Source organism: Spodoptera frugiperda, chromosome 3 (genome assembly GCF_023101765.2).
Source record: "Spodoptera frugiperda isolate SF20-4 chromosome 3, AGI-APGP_CSIRO_Sfru_2.0, whole genome shotgun sequence".
In the NCBI taxonomy this organism is placed as follows: Eukaryota; Metazoa; Arthropoda; class Insecta; order Lepidoptera; family Noctuidae; genus Spodoptera; species Spodoptera frugiperda.
Genome location: NC_064214.1, coordinates 9,751,063 through 9,767,042, shown reverse-complemented (window position 1 = coordinate 9,767,042; position 15,980 = coordinate 9,751,063). Strand labels below are relative to the sequence as shown.

The window sequence follows — 15,980 nt, the reverse complement described above, 5'->3', positions numbered from 1 at the left end:
TTAGGTAGAATTAGAATACTGAGAACTGAGTTTGGAGTCTATAGGACGTTTACTGGAGGTCTGATAGCCGATTAAGTTCATAATTATTGCATTCATAATACTTATAAGTAACGTCTTGTCCTTTAGCGTGCTTTTTCATCAGAGATGTCCTATGCTACGTTGCTGTAGATGGGTTTGGCTTCCACCAGCTTAGGCTTGAGACTAGGTGGAAAACGACTCAGCTAAGCTATGGTTTTATATTGAAAGATGCGTGTAATGAATGGCTTCTCCATTATCGATACATTGCATACTCGAGCTGCGCATCTTCGTCGCTAAGCTACATAGCTTAGTATCAATGGAAACGGTCACATAGTTTTACAGGTTAGCTATTACATTTTCGTAGCATAGCTACATAGTACATTTCTGATGCAAAGTATCGTAAGTGACCCGGTTGTGGCCACTTTAAGAATTTTGTCGACTTTGAGGCTTTCTTAACTTATAGTTTTTGTTATCACGAACATATTTCTTGTAAAAAGTCATTTAACATGTATTAACCTTGCCTAAGAAAACCCTTTTTTTAAAGAACGCCAATAGAAAAATAACTGTATAAAAAAGAAAATAAAAGGGAGTTTGTGCCATTTTTGGCCAGATTCGTGCCATTTCTGGCCACGGTCGTGTGCCAGTTCTGGCCATCAAAAAATACAATAAAAGTAATCAAAATTTATTAATTAAATTTGACATTTAAGAAACAATGGTTTTCATTTAGTCTGGAAAATATGAAATATTATTACTCACTTGAATTTAACTTACAAATAAAGAGATCAACATTTATATGACGTTGGTAAAAGCTGCAAAGTAAACTGACCTCCCTTTGTGTGAAGGCAATTTATTGCATCTCTGAAAATGAAAAATATGTATTTGTTGATATGTAAAGCCAAGGAAAAATAATAAATAAATTACGATAAATGACTAGAAGTGGGGCATTTATGTACAAAAGTTTTGGCCAGCCATGTGGCAAAGATGGAGAAATTCATAATTTTGTCTCCATTAGTGGCCACCTTCTAATAATCCCACTTCAGAAACATATGGCGACAAAATAACTTTAGTTCCACTTAGACAATTTATTCTTCATGTAGTATTAACATAAACATCCAAACAATAAGCAAAGATTAAAAAAATAAAAACCAAATCTCATAGGCTCGCCTTAGCCTTTTTGTTAAGATCTTAACAATTTCACCCTCAACTAAAAAGAATGACTTGTTGCATCGAAGTGAAGTTTGACACATCAAAGCTGCCAACGGTATCAGTGTCTCCAATATTCAATATTTTAAATATTGTACATCACAGAGTAATTTATTTGTCCATGCCTTAGTTATAAATATTTGAAGGCCCAAGTGGCCACAAAGGGGTCGGTGGCCACAACCGGGTCACTTGCCCTACCCTTAATCCTGTCGGTAATTTAAGGTATAATAATTACAATGCCATCGATGTTTGCGATGCGTGACATCTTTAGCTCACCAAAGCATGAAAGAGTCCGAAGATTATATTTGGCCATCTCATGTGAGGCTACCAGAGGCCCAATCCTCTCCCCATTCTGATCTCCAAATCCTTAATCCAAACCTCTAATCCCCAAAAGAGCAGTAACGCACTTCTAACTCCTCTGGTGGTCATAAAAAGATGTTAAGAATGATTCATAAACCAAGTTCCACCTCTTAACCTAAGATCATTGTGCACTCAAGCTTTTAGCCACATCCAATCTCCTCCAAAGGTACCTAACCTAAAACCTTATACAAAAAATTAAAATTCAAAACAGGCACAGAATGTAAAGATCCGGATAAGTAATTAGTTTGCTTGTCATAATACCCTTGTCACAATATTTGGGGGACAAATGTTGGACCAACAAATTCAGTGGAAGACTCTTCGTGATAAATGATCGCACACTTCATTAGTGAATGAGGTTTAATAGCGATTACTCGTGCACAGATTGTTAAAGTTAATCGATTGGTTGTGTTGTGTGTAAATCGAGTTGTAGTGTTGTATTTTGTTAATTCATTGTTGTTGTTGTGCTTCCTTATTATTTTTAGGACGTCTCTAGGGTCTCTTAGAGTCTAGGCATTTAAAATTTTAGACACGGAAATTACTAAAAATATGGAAAATCTTAAATATCCTTGCATATAGTTGGTAAAGAATTTTTATTCGATAAATAGTGTCGAATATTGAGTGTTTTTTTTATATTGTAATAAGTAGTTTCTGCCATTGGTTTCGCCGAGTTCCCGTGAGTGAAAAAGTATCTTATCACTCAAGTCAGGTCCCCCTGTCTGTATATCAAACATCAAAATCTGTACAATATTTTCGGTGTTACTGACGGACAATACATTCAAACATTTAAGCAAACAAACATTCACATTTATAATTGTGTCTTCTGAAAATATAGCAAAGATCGACCTGAAGTGCTTTTCCAAAATGCTTCTTAGTTTTACCTGAAAGTCAGAAACCATTTTCAGCAATCTTCCATTTCTAAATACCGAATATTCCACTCACTGGTCGGAAACAAGGAAAAGAAAGAAAAAGTAATAAACGTAACGATTATTTATTAAAACCAATTACCCATAAGCGATGGTTTCGCCAATTTTTTCTCCCAGTTTTCCTCCATAACGTTCAAACATTTGCGGTGAGAGTACCAAGCCTAAACTAATATTGTACTGCTAAGGTTACTTATAATTAATTCGGGTTATGTTTGTTATGTAATTACTTATTTACATAAATAAACACACAGGTGAGTTAAGTTTTGATGATATTTTAAGGTCACGTGAAATCACTACATAGTATAAAACAAAGTCGCTTTCTCTGTCCCTATGTCCTTTTGTATGCTTAAATCTTTAAAACTAATTTTGATGCGGTTTCTTTAATAGAGTAATTCAAGAGGAATACATGCATAATATATTATCACCCATGCGAAGCTGGGGTGGGTCGCTAGTATTACATATATAATATTATTCTGCAGTATCTACTAGCTTCTCGTTTGTGGTCTATGGACTTATTATGATTTTGTGTTTATGTTTAGTTTTAGGCTTAGACTTTAGTATAATACTAACTCTTAGATGTACAAATACACTGATAATTGCGTAAGTAGTAAAGTAGGTTTATATTATTATGTATGGTATGTATATGTAAGCAAAACTCGTGTACGAATTTATGTGGAGCGCCTGATAATATTTTACGAGCAATCGCACGCGTGACAACATGTTGCCTCATTTAATGATAAGTAATAAATGTAGTACGAATGAAATATTAAAATGGATATATGTAGGCGCTCCAGATATTTATTACTACAAAAAATGATTTTAGTTTATATGCATGGTTTAATATTCAACTAGTTACAAATAAAAAGATAAGAATTGGTTTTACTTATCGAATAATTTCACGTCAAATCTCCTAGACGTCTACCAAGCAAAAATATCAACACTTTTTGTGTTTTTCTTTTTTTTTAATCACCAAAAAGGCACAACGGGCGCAACACGTTCGGATAAAACGTCAAAAGAAGCTTCATAAACGATCTCGTCGAGAGAAAGCAAAGGACACAACAAAATACATCTCCGTTACAAAGATCGACACGAGTCGTCAGAGGGAGACACTTTAGCAGGAAGAAGGTCTTCAGTGGAGTGGATATCAGGAGGCTGTAAGTGTACTTCCGGTGAGGGCCCGCGTCAAAGCGCCCGCCGGATGTGTCAATTTGAAGCCGGCGCCATCTTGAAATCTCGTTGACTTCGGGATGTGTGGGATTTGAAATCTACTTTTATGGGACTTGACCTAAATGCTAAAACTTCCAAGGAAATGTTCTATTATCAATTGTTACGTGATTAATCATACGGGCTAGTACTGAAAATCAGTGTCGCGGATTCGAGCCTTCATGCCCGGGCTTCGGTATTAGGTAAGCCGAGCAACAGTTTTTTTTTCGCTGCATCGTACCTCTCATTTAATTTTATTGTGTATCTATATTCTCGGTCACTTGTGTGTCGTGGCGTAATAAAGGGTTTCTTAATTCCTTTCTTTCTTTTCTTTATTAATAAAAATTAATTAATTTCCGTTCTTTATTAATAAAAATTAACATTGTTTTTCTTCCGACTTACCGAACTCCATGCTGCGTACTACGAAAATATTTACCAGACCCGGGAACTGAACCGGAGACCTCAGTATTCGGTAATAGTATTTGTAAAATTAACAGGACAGTCAAATAGTGAATAACTTAGTTATTGAAATCCTCAATATCATTTTCTACTGCCCAGAAACCAATCAAACCTATTCAAAAGCCTAACAATAAGCTAAAAAATCTAGTAAGTAATAAGACTACCTAGTCAGTCTAGCACATTTATGTCATATTTCACTGGAATGAAATATGGCTAGCGAGTCGTGACCCGCAAGGAATTCATATTAGCTCCTATTGGCTGGCCAATTTGAAAATATCTTTAGTACGTGCCAATTCAGAGATATGGGTGGGTAGTATCAGTTTTAGAATAGTTCTTGTATAAATAGGTACGAGTCCAATACCTAAGCATTAATTATTTGGTGTTTTTTTTTGGTTTAGGGGGAAAATCATCCAATGTCTTCTTCCGCCTTGGACGAGGCGCGAGGGAGTGTCAGACTCTTACTGACTAAAAACCACCCCGTTCCTACTCCTGGTTTTCGAGCCGGAGCCCCGGTAAACCCGCTAGGTAGTCCGCAGCTCCGGATCAGGCATCAGCCCTACTGGGCTCCATCTGTGGATTATTTGGTGTTGGACTTGTATTTATAGTAAATAGGTTCACCCCCTATTACATGGGACTTATAACATAAATTTTATTGTGAAAAGTGGGTGTACATTGTACAGTAGCATTTCGTGCCGTAATGTGCACCTCTGCCTACCCCATGGGGGATTAAAGGTGTGATGTTGTGTGTGTGAACTTGTATTTCGATGTTGGGATAGCATTTACAGGCTATTTTCCAAGTAACAACGCTTAACAAACGAATTTAACCGACCGAAGGGATATTAGAATGAAGTCCTGGACAACTATGGCTAATATGGCTACGTTGCGTCTCGTAAATAAGTCTTCCAGGCGCCAAAACTACCTGCTGATTGAATGGAAACTAAGGTGCACACTATTTATTCTTGTAAAAAGAAGCTACCTAGAATATAATAAGGAAAAAAATTCAGAGAAACAATCACACATAATATTTAGGAGACATGGAGAATTGGAGATAAGATATTTTTTTTCTTATATAATATCGGTCATACTGTTACTTAATTAGACAATTTTGAGCTGTATCACAACAATAGATAAGCCGTCTCCCCACTACCTAGGTTCGTTATGTTATCAATAGCCCGATTGTAGTGTTTTAAATATCACAAATAAAACAATATTTAGGCAAAATGAGATAATATGAAATTATCAAGAAAGTTCCTGTAATAGTTATGTAACCACATCACGTCTTATACGAATGTGGAGGCGGAGATAAGACCACGAGAGTGAGAAAGTGTGTGAGAGAAAAAAGAGACCGAGAATGAGAAAGAGAAAGAGAAAGAGAAAAAGAGAGAAAGAAAGAGAAAGAGAAAGAGAAAAAGAAAGAGAAAGAGAAAGAGAAAGAGAAAGAGAAAGAGAAAGAGAAAGAGAAAGAGAAAGAGAAAGAGAAAGAGAAAGAGAAAGAGAAAGAGAAAGAGAAAGAGAAAGAGAAAGAGAAAGAGAAAGAGAAAGAGAAAGAGAAAGAGAAAGAGAAAGAGAAAGAGAAAGAGAAAGAGAAAGAGAAAGAGAAAGAGAAAGAGAAAGAGAAAGAGAAAGAGAAAGAGAAAGAGAAAGAGAAAGAGAAAAAGAAAGAGAAAGAGAAAGAGAAAGAGAATTACCAATACCCATTATCATCATCAGCCTGCTTCAGCATCCAGCTCCCTAATTCAATTCGACGTTTCAAAAAGTTTCTAATTTAGGATTAATTTCAATTCTTTGACTTTGCCTTAATTATGTCCAACTTAGGAACTAACATTTTAACTTCCTACGGATCTTGGTCGAAAAATAAAACAAAATAATAAATTAATATGGCAACGATTTTATTTTGCTCTTTTTTGAGTGTGGCTACCAAGCCTGGGAAAGGAATGCCTTAGCTTGGAGGTTTGCAGCACCATAGGGCATAATGCGAGATATTTTTTACATTAACGCGATCGAAATGTTACCTCGTTTAGCCGCTGATTGGTTGATCAATTAGAACAAGCCAATCAGAGTGGCGAACGTCATAAACGTGTCCATTGCGTTAACGTAAGAAAATCTCGAACTAGGCCCTTAGAGGTGTCGCTTGTATAGTTTTTTTAAAGAATTAAGCGTATATGTAGACATCGAAGTGGATCTTCTCTCCACGGTCACTCTTCATACGGAGGTTCACGAAGTTGAAGCCGAGTCCTCCCTGCGTCACGTTGGCTGTGGCACCAGTGTGTGTCATGTCGAAGGCGAGGATACCCTGGAAATATAATGTTTAAATAGATAATCATCCGCCGTAGCACCTTAACCTTATCTATTTCATCGATGTAAGAAAGGAGGATCATATACGAAGCTATTCTTGCACCGACGTTTCTAGGGAGAAACGGTATCCGGAGTTGCGGACTACCTAGCGAGTTTACCGGAGCTCCGGTTCGAAAAGCAGGAGTAGGAACGGGGTGGTTTTTAGTCAGTAAGAGTCTGACACTCCCTCTCGCCTCACCTAAGGTGAGAAAAGTCATTGGATGATCTTTCCCCTCAAAAAAAAAAGGGAGAAACGGTTCTCAAAGATGTAAGTACATTATTTACATTGCCAACTAGCTCAGCTCAGCTCGCCGCCCAACCAGAACCAGAACCATGTATAAGGCGCGTCGGGTTCCGCTCGCGCCTCAAAGAGCCATCTGACCACCACAGATCGTTTTCCCAGTAGGGCTTATGCCTGATCCGGAGCTGCGGACTACGCAGCAAGGTCAATATTTCTGAAAGCCTCGGTAAACCCGCTAGGTAGTCCGCAGCTCCAGGAAGTAGCTAACCTATGTTTTTCCTTAAGCTAACTTTAGTTTTAAATGTGCATATTTTTGTAGTTGCATTTGTATTTTTGCGCGATGATCTCTGTTTTTCAACAGCCTGCTTAAGAGGAAGCGAGCCGTAACACCTTAACCTTATCATCGATGTAAGATAGCAAGATCATATACGAAGCTGTTTACTTGCATCACCGTTTCTGGGGAGAAACGGTTCCCAAAAATGTAGTTGCAATCAAACAACTGATGATTATCCATCTTCAGATATGGATTATTACTTAGCGTCTACGATGCAGTGTATAAAATATGTTTTACTATAATTATGTTATGGTCTTATTCCTCCATTCTTTAAACTCAAAATATGTAAATACAAATTAATGAATGTGTACACAGCTTGGTTCTCGTTTCGGTAAGCCTTGCTACCATTTCCGATGCTGTAATTTTATATAACTTTCAACGATAGTAAGTAATCTCGTGTCAAAACCGATAACCCGTAGAAAGGCCTTGGCAAACGTTACCTACATTTTGTATCACAGTATTATAAACATTACATCACGCTTGTCAAAATTGCAATGGGTAGGCAGGCATTAATACATACTGAAAATATAAGTGCCGAAACTACTGGATCGATTTGATAAAATACTATGATGGGGTATGAAAATTTGGGGTATGTATCTAATAAAAAAGTATTAGAAACTAGCAAGTAGTATTTTTTTATTTTGTCGTATAAGAAAACAATTCTTAGAGAGCTAGCTAGCTGAGTCATTTTTAAGTATAAAACCTACTTAGAAGTGACGTCCCGCGATATTTGAAATCAATATATCTCCAAAAGTAATTGTTTCCGCAAGAAAATAAAAATTGTAATATGTCTAATGTTTCCAAATATGCTACCAGATGGACAATAAAAAAAAAGAAAATAGCCACAACCACCACCTATTGGATTGTATAGACATCATATAATCTGCTAATTTTATATTTATATTAGAATATACCTTGGTATAAGATAAATAACATATGTTAATTAAATAAATCTTCATTATTTCCAATTAATTATTTATTTTTTCACTCCATAACATGTATTTCCTTCCTACTATTGTTATGAAACTTGACAAACCGATTGAAAAAAGTACATATGACGTGATAATTTGTTCAGGGGAAACTCCTGATTCATTCGTCATTATTATACGCTATTTAAAAACTGTTTCTGTTTTCCTTAAGTTAAAAACAATTGTTTGTTATGTTTAGTTAGGAACGGCACATTGTACTTCCCCAACTAGTCATGTTGTCAGGTCAACGTTTGGAGTTTTATTTGAGAGACATTGAACTATACTGATAGGTCGTGGTGGCCTTCTTTCTTCTCCTGTAATAATATCTTCTGATTTATTTCGTTGCGGGATCCAAGACAGTCATTCATGTCCCTGGGACGCGCCGGACTTCAATGTTCCGGTGTTTTCATGGTTGTATATATTGTAGATCCTGGCTTACAGGAGTTGCAGTGGTATGGGAGGTTGTGGCGGGCTTGTCCCTTGAAAAGGTCGTGGTGACCAGGTTTTGAGACGCCCGCTCCTCATTCATGAGAGCGCGGGTTCTAAACCTACCAACGACAAGTACCAATGTGACTTATTCCGAGTTATATGTACTTTCTAAGGTTATTTAGACAGGACAAACGGTTAAGGAAAATATTATGAGGAAACTTGGGCTTATAATTTCTAATTATAAGTCTGAAATCGTCAATGAACTATAAATGTTTTATGATAAAGTAGAAAATCTAATCGTAGTAAGTATTAATGATTGTACCTCGTAGCGGCGGTAGCTATATTTTAAACTAGCTGATACCTGCGGCTTTGCTCGCGTGGATTACAGACTTTGTGACAAATAAAAGGAGCCTAAGTCACTCGTTACTCTATCAGCTACCTGCCTATAAAAGTTCCGTCGAAATCAGTCCAGACATTTCAGAGATTAGCGAAAACAAACAGACAGACAGAACAAAATATTATTTTGTTGTATGTATTGTATGTATATTCATATGCATGTAGTAAAAAGCGGTTATTTCAATATTACAAACAGACATTCCAATTATATTTATTAGTCTAGATTAACATCTGTTGAAGCCTAGGAAGTCAGTTTTAAGCCTAGGTATCTGGAAGTCATTGGAGGAAGCCTATGTTCACTAGTAGATTTCTTGTGACTGACATAACATACGATGATGATTTTGTTAAATTAGTTTTGTAAACTAAATGTTTTTGTGATATGGAAGAAGATTAGTAACAGAGATTTAAAAAAAGTAATTATTATTGACAGTAAAACTATAACTAATTGTAAGACAAGGGCACGGGTTCGACACCGTGGAAATCAAAGTAATTTAATTAGTATAAAAACAAAAAAAAAACGTAACACTGAATGAATGGATGACCTTCATCATTTTGCAATTCCTTGAAAACTGCACTAGGTACAGTTATAACACTCGTTAAATCAATTATTATATTATCGGCTTACTCACGTAAATGTTGACGAGGAACTCGACGGTAGCAGCGCGACAATTGCCGCGTCGTGTGTCGCGAAATGCTGCTCAAGAATATAAGCCTCTAGCATGGCTTGAAACTAGTCGAGTTCCTCGTCAAACATTTACGTGAGTAAGCCGATAACATAATAATTAATTTAGTATGCCTCACGAAAGTTACAATAAAATTACTCGTTAAGAAAATGTGTACTAATAAAACATATTGCTTTCTATATCAAAATGAACAATAATGTGAGTAACTACTATATTAATAAATAACTAGTACCTAGGTACGCCTAATTTTAAATAGAGTGCATCGAATTGAATTAATTATACTTATTGTTGTTCTATTGCAGTAGGTAGGTGCAGTCATTAATATTGTTTCTATAAACAAATAGATTTTCAATTCTATTACAAGACAATAAGGTTTAAGTTGTGCGATTGTGAGTTACTGTCAGGGTAAAATAGTCCTGGTAACTAAGTAAACAAATTAAGTGTAAGTTTTTAACTGACATGGTCACTAACACTAACATTAGAACTTAAGACGGGATATTTACCATGTTTATTTATGTCTATGAGTTTCCGATATTTCATCCCTTCATGAGAGTTCATCCGTGATCATGGCGCTTGCAACAGTGCCGAAATATCGGAAACTCAAAGACATAAATAAACATATTTAATATCCTGTTTTAAGTATTAAATTAAGTAAATTACCTGAATAGAACGTCCGGCGTTAGCAGGAACAGGCGGCAAGGAATAGTAAAGATTTTCAACCCTCTTCCTGAAGACTTTGGAGCCGTATTCAGCACTGTGGTGGTAGATCAATGGCCTCAGGACATTCGTACCCATAAACGTATGGGTGCAATCCACAATGACTACAACAGCCAATAGAAAAGCAAGAGCGACAACCTTCATTTTGGAAACAACAGAATTGCACTATTTTATTTATTCGTCGAAACGACTGTTCCCGTCGACTGTCGATGAACGAATGAGTTTGACAGCTAAAGTACACCATATTGTAGTGGTTTTTTATCTGTGCCCGATAAACTAGGAGTCACAGTTTGTTTGTTTTTGCTTGCGCGTGAATACCTATTTGTGTAATTAATGACTGTACTCATGTACTGTACTTTCTGATGAGGTAGGGAGAAGTGTCGTACTGTGTTTCCCCGTCGTGTGTATGTATCATACATGTTACATTGTACTTACTTTTGAAGTGTATGAACTGAATTATATTCTTAAAGACAGAGAGGAACTTAAATTACCGGACTTCTTCATTGTTTAAGGTCTTGATTTCTTTATTGTAAAAAAAATGCCTATCAAACACCGAAAATAATAAAAATCAACGCGATTGCTAATAATTCCCTCCAATTTATTGGTTATTTTATTTTATTTTAAATGTGACCTTTAGGACCTTCGCCCGCGGCCACTTTTTGTAGCGTTGTAGTAACGTGTTAGCAGCGCTTTGTCAGTGCTACTGTACTGCGTTGCTAACGCGACTAACACACTTCATGCTCACGCGACGTCTTGCGTGAGCGATCTAGACGCGAAGGCGATGCGGCGCGACGCGGCGCGAAAACAACAAACTGTCAAAATCTATTGACGTGGCCTACGTCATTAACCGCATATGAGATGCGGTGATGCGCGGTGAGGCGCGAATGCGATCAATTGGCTTGATATTTTAGCGCGAACTGGACGGACGGACGGTGCCGTCACGTTTTTGTTTATAATATCCGGAACAAAATGAAACGATTCATGACATAGGACATACACAGCCACCGCGTCACACCGCATCGCGTTGACATCGCGTGTCACCGCACCGCTTCGGTTTCGCTTCTATATCGCTCACGCAGGACGTCGCGTTAGACGCGATGCAATCGCACATGTGACAAAAAGTCGCAACATGTGAGAGCACTTATGTTCAACAAAAAACCTATTTTCTATTCCAAGCCCAATAAACAAAACAAGCCCCTATATAAAAGAGCAAACAAAAACCGTTCAATAAATGTTGAACTAAGTGCTTGTATAGGTAATGGTTAAAAAGTTATTTATAAAATGAAATCCGATGTCCCGTCGGTTTGGTTGAACCGCGAGGGCTTCAGTTCTCAGTCGCTGTGGCTGCGATTGGCTTCGAAATAACAAAATGGTAAAAAACCGACTTCACCTGATAGCGTGTGACAGACCGACAGACGCGATGCACTGTGACCGCATTTATACCGAAGCGTTCGCATACATTTGTGTAAAGTTTACAAAAATCAAATGATAATACAGGTAATTGAATAAATATTTACCATGCGCATTAAAAATCAGATTTGATAATTTGTATTGCATGCAGTATTTGAATGAAAAACGAATAAAAAGTTAGTGGAGTATAGAAAGCAATCTATTTTTAATATAATTATTCATTCCTTTTAACAAACTTCTGGGAATGAAATGTTTATTTTGATGCTTTACAATAGGTTCATATAGGTATTATTCCTATTTTAAATCGTTCATACATTTTGTTTTTGTTAAATACTTTAAGTAAATTACAATCTAAGCATAAATATAAATATCATAATGTATCTCCTTGTAGCGATCGCTCTTCATCCGAATGTTCACGAAGTTGTGACCGAGACCGCCCTGCGTCACGTTGGCTGATGCGCCGGAGTTGGTTAGGTCGTACGCTAGGATACCCTGGAAAAACAATTTGAATAATGTTAATATAACTTTCGTGAGACTACTAAATTAAGTATTATGTTATCGGCTTATTCACGTAACTGTTTGACGAGGAACTCGACCATGCTAGAGGCTTCTACAGGCAGTAGCAGCGTGACAATCGCCGCGTTGTTTGTCGCGTGGAATGTTGCTCATGAATGTGAGCCTCCATCATGGCTTGAAACTAGTCCAGATCCTCGTCAAACAGTTACGTGAGTAAGCCGATAACATATTAATTAATTTTAATAATTTAGGCATAAATATAATCTTTTCATGATGGATTTTACATACGATATACTAGAGTTCCTCCTTTTAATGACTTCTTGATTGCCTCTTTGGTCAAGCTTCCCGAGTTGGGAAAGGTATTATTTGGAATGAGCATCTAGCTTCACTAACGGACACACTGACAGACTATTATTTATTTCTTTATTTGTTGATATTTTCAAAAGCACCTATTTAAGGTTTAATTGAATGAATGATTTGAATGTGACTTTGATTTTAACGGCTTTGAAATGTTTGGGTGTGCTGTGCATAGAGTGTGGAATCGTGCCTAACGTGTGAAGGTAAGCCTAATATGTAACGAGTTGTGGACTGCCTAACGGGTTACCGGGGCTCCGGCTCAAAAAGCAGAAGTAGGAATGGGGTGGTTTTTAGTCAGTAAGAATCTGACACTCCCTCTCATTTCGCTCAAAGTGGAAGAAGTAATTGAAAGCCTAGTATATGACAATGGGCTTGTCTTATTTCATATGTGACTAGCAAACCCGGCGAACTCCGTTTTGCCACCAGATAGTTTTGCGTTTTGCGAAAAAATATTTTCCCTGTTTTCTCTTGAAAATTATCCCTGAATTTTCTATACTATTATTTTTATATTAATAGATTTATAATAAAATATACGACGTTATATTAAATAGACAGACACAGTAACATTCGCTGTAAATACAATTCTATCTAGCACTGGCATACAAAATTAATTGTAACTACATACCTGAATACTTCTATTATAAACACCAGGAACAGATGGCAGAGTGAAGTTAAAATTCTCAATCCTCTTCACCAGAACCTTGGCTGGATACCGAACCTCCTTGTGGAACACCAGAGGCCTTAAAACACTTGTCCCCAAAAATGTGTGCCCACACTCACTCACCACCACAACTGCCAAAACAATGGCTAGAGAGTAAATATGCATTTTTGAAAATGGAATTTGTATTTTTTTTGTATTTTGACACTGGTGGCTTTCTCGTTTGATCGTCTCAAAATGAAGTGTTGTGTTGTGACCTGTTTTATTGTAAACTTGTTTCGCATCGTTAGTGGGTAATTAGGGCATCGATTAACTCTTAACTGTTTTTTAAACGGGTTCCAATTGTAATAAAATGTGTGGTGTCAATTTTGAAGGAAATTCAATTTTTTTCTTAAAGAGATGGGCACGGTGTAGGGGTAGGCATAGGGCTCCATTTTTAATAAGGTAGACATCTCTAGTCGGTCAAAACTAGTTTGGGTTCAGTTCTCTCTCTAAGGCTTTTTATTTTGAGTTTCAATGCTACTTGCCCCATACATTATTTTATAGTTATACACATTTCCTAGTAATAAATAGTCTCTTCTTTCTAATTTTCTTTTTCATACGGAACACTTCAGACATTTTTCCAATTAACATTACCCACCATTGTTCCTGTTAATGTACCAAATAATAAGAAACGCATTAGTTTTCTTAATTACCGTGATATCTTTGAATACGGCCCTGTTTGATAAGAAACATACTTTTATTGTTAAAGATAATACTGAGTGATTCAAGGTTCATTAAGGAAAAATTGTGTGTTACTGGTTCACTGGGCTAGTGTGTGTTACTGGTTCAGTGGACTTTTTAGAGCCAGTAAACGACTAGACGGATGACCTGACGGTAAGCAATCGCCGTCGCCCATGGAAACCCGAAACACCAGAGGCATTCTGAGAGAGGCCATTACAGTGCGTAACCAGCCTTTTGGGGATTAGGAATTTAAGATTTGTTGTTAAATCGGGAATTGAAAGATTGAGAATGGGGTAATTGGGCCTTTGGTAACCTCACTCATACAACGGTACACAACGCAAGCGTTGTTTCACGTCGGTTTCGAGCCGGTCTATGCGTGCCGAAGAATGGCTATTCTACACATAGTTATTTATAAGTGTATAGTAGCTTTTGCCAGGGGCTTCGCCAAACCACGAGTCTTAAAATTAATCATTTTCTACATTCATTGTTACGCTTCGGTGTAACAGTCAGCTTATCGTTTTGTAGGATAAAACCTCATGGAGTCGTTCGCCGGGAGGTATCAAAATATTTTGCCAAAAATAGATTTGTGGACTTTGTACGATACAATACGACAGTTTGATCGGTGACGTAATAATTTTGAGAGCCTCTGTGACATTTGGATAAAGGGTAAAATGCTTTTACATTTATCTGGGGGCACGGAAGTGCCCCCGCCAAGACGAGCCAAGCGAAGCGCAAGGGCACTACCTACCTTTTCTCGAAGCGGTTCGTCGAATTTTTGAACCACCATAACTTGAGTTTGAATTATACCAGATAAACAAAATTTTCGGGATGTGATGTCAATGGTAGACTTAATAAACCTCTAAAGTTTCAATTGCATAGCTCTTATACTTTAGATTTTATTGATATCTAAAATACCCCGATTTCGTCACTCACTCACTCACTCACTCACTCACTGATGATCAACAAAATTCTTAAGGTACTTCCTGAAGTCCTAGAAAACTGAAATTTGGTATGTAAGCTAGTATTAGTACCCAAACAACAAAAAAATCCTAAAAGTTGGAACTTTTACCCCCAACCCCTTAAACTAGGGGTGAAAGTTTGTTTCAGAATTCCGCAAAATTTTGACGGCAGAGGTCTGAATGCGGCGGCGGAGAGGTAAATCTTTTGATAGCGTCGTATAAAAAGTGCTGTAGTGTATACGAAAAAAATCCGAAATCCCCCCTCCTCTCCCAACTTTCCCTCCCTCACCCCTGTATCTCACAAATAACAGTACGTTGAAGAATTCTGTTTATTACGGGATCATGTTGAGTTGAGGGGGCTAAACTTAAATAAATAAAACCTACAAAAAGAAATGAAATCCCACAAAAACATTTCATGTTAAATGTTGCCAAGACGAGACCATATAGCTATATTTTTAACCACTGTCAAAAAGTAATCAGATCTAGTGTGGAGCCAAGTTTGTAGGCGTGCAAACCGTGGACGTAACTGGCGAGTCGGGCGCACGGACTTTTTGCTATTCGTCATATGGGCTTGAGTTTAAAAGTCTATTCAATCTTTTAAACTCTTTCCGTGCGGCCAACTCGCCAGTTACGTCCACGGTTTGCACGCCTACAAACTTGGCTCCACACTAGATCTGATTACTTTTTGACAGTGCGAGCTATATGGTCTCGTCTTGGCAACATTTAACATGAAATGTTTTTGTGGGATACATATTTCATTTGATTCGTGACGAGAATGTTATATTTTTCTTTTCAATTGTGTTTAGGTAATTATTGTTTTTTCTGTGTTTAAGACTGTCTGAGTTCTTATTTAGAGATTCAATTAAGGGTGTTTTTCCACCAGAAATGTGCAGCGTAGCTAATAGTTAAGCTGTGAAACTATGTGACCGTTTCCACTGATACTTAATTATATAGCTATGCGAGAAAGATGCACACTTCGAGTATGCGATGTATCAATAATAGGAAAGTCATCCCATAGCCCACATCCATAGCAGGCATCAGTATCACGCATCTTATCATAATTATAAAATACATATCTTTGCTGAGCCC

The 15,980-nt window shown here is 37.2% G+C and overlaps 2 protein-coding genes across 2 annotated transcripts; both read right to left on the bottom strand.

Moving 5' to 3' along the window:
• Positions 1–6,034: 6,034 nt before the first annotated feature.
• LOC118273989 (uncharacterized) lies at positions 6,035–10,486 on the bottom strand. The gene is made up of 2 exons (XM_035591296.2): positions 10,212–10,486; positions 6,035–6,459 (listed from the first exon to the last, which is right to left on the bottom strand). The coding sequence occupies exons 1-2, from the start codon at positions 10,410–10,412 to the stop codon at positions 6,319–6,321; spliced, it is 342 nt and encodes a 113-aa protein (XP_035447189.2). The 5' UTR covers positions 10,413–10,486; the 3' UTR covers positions 6,035–6,318.
• A 1,465-nt stretch (positions 10,487–11,951) lies between these two features.
• Positions 11,952–13,450, bottom strand: LOC118274230 (uncharacterized). Its single transcript, XM_035591660.2, has 2 exons — positions 13,177–13,450; positions 11,952–12,170 (listed from the first exon to the last, which is right to left on the bottom strand). Exons 1-2 carry the CDS (start codon positions 13,375–13,377, stop codon positions 12,030–12,032), a joined length of 342 nt encoding a protein of 113 aa, XP_035447553.1. The 5' UTR covers positions 13,378–13,450; the 3' UTR covers positions 11,952–12,029.
• Positions 13,451–15,980: the final 2,530 nt, after the last annotated feature.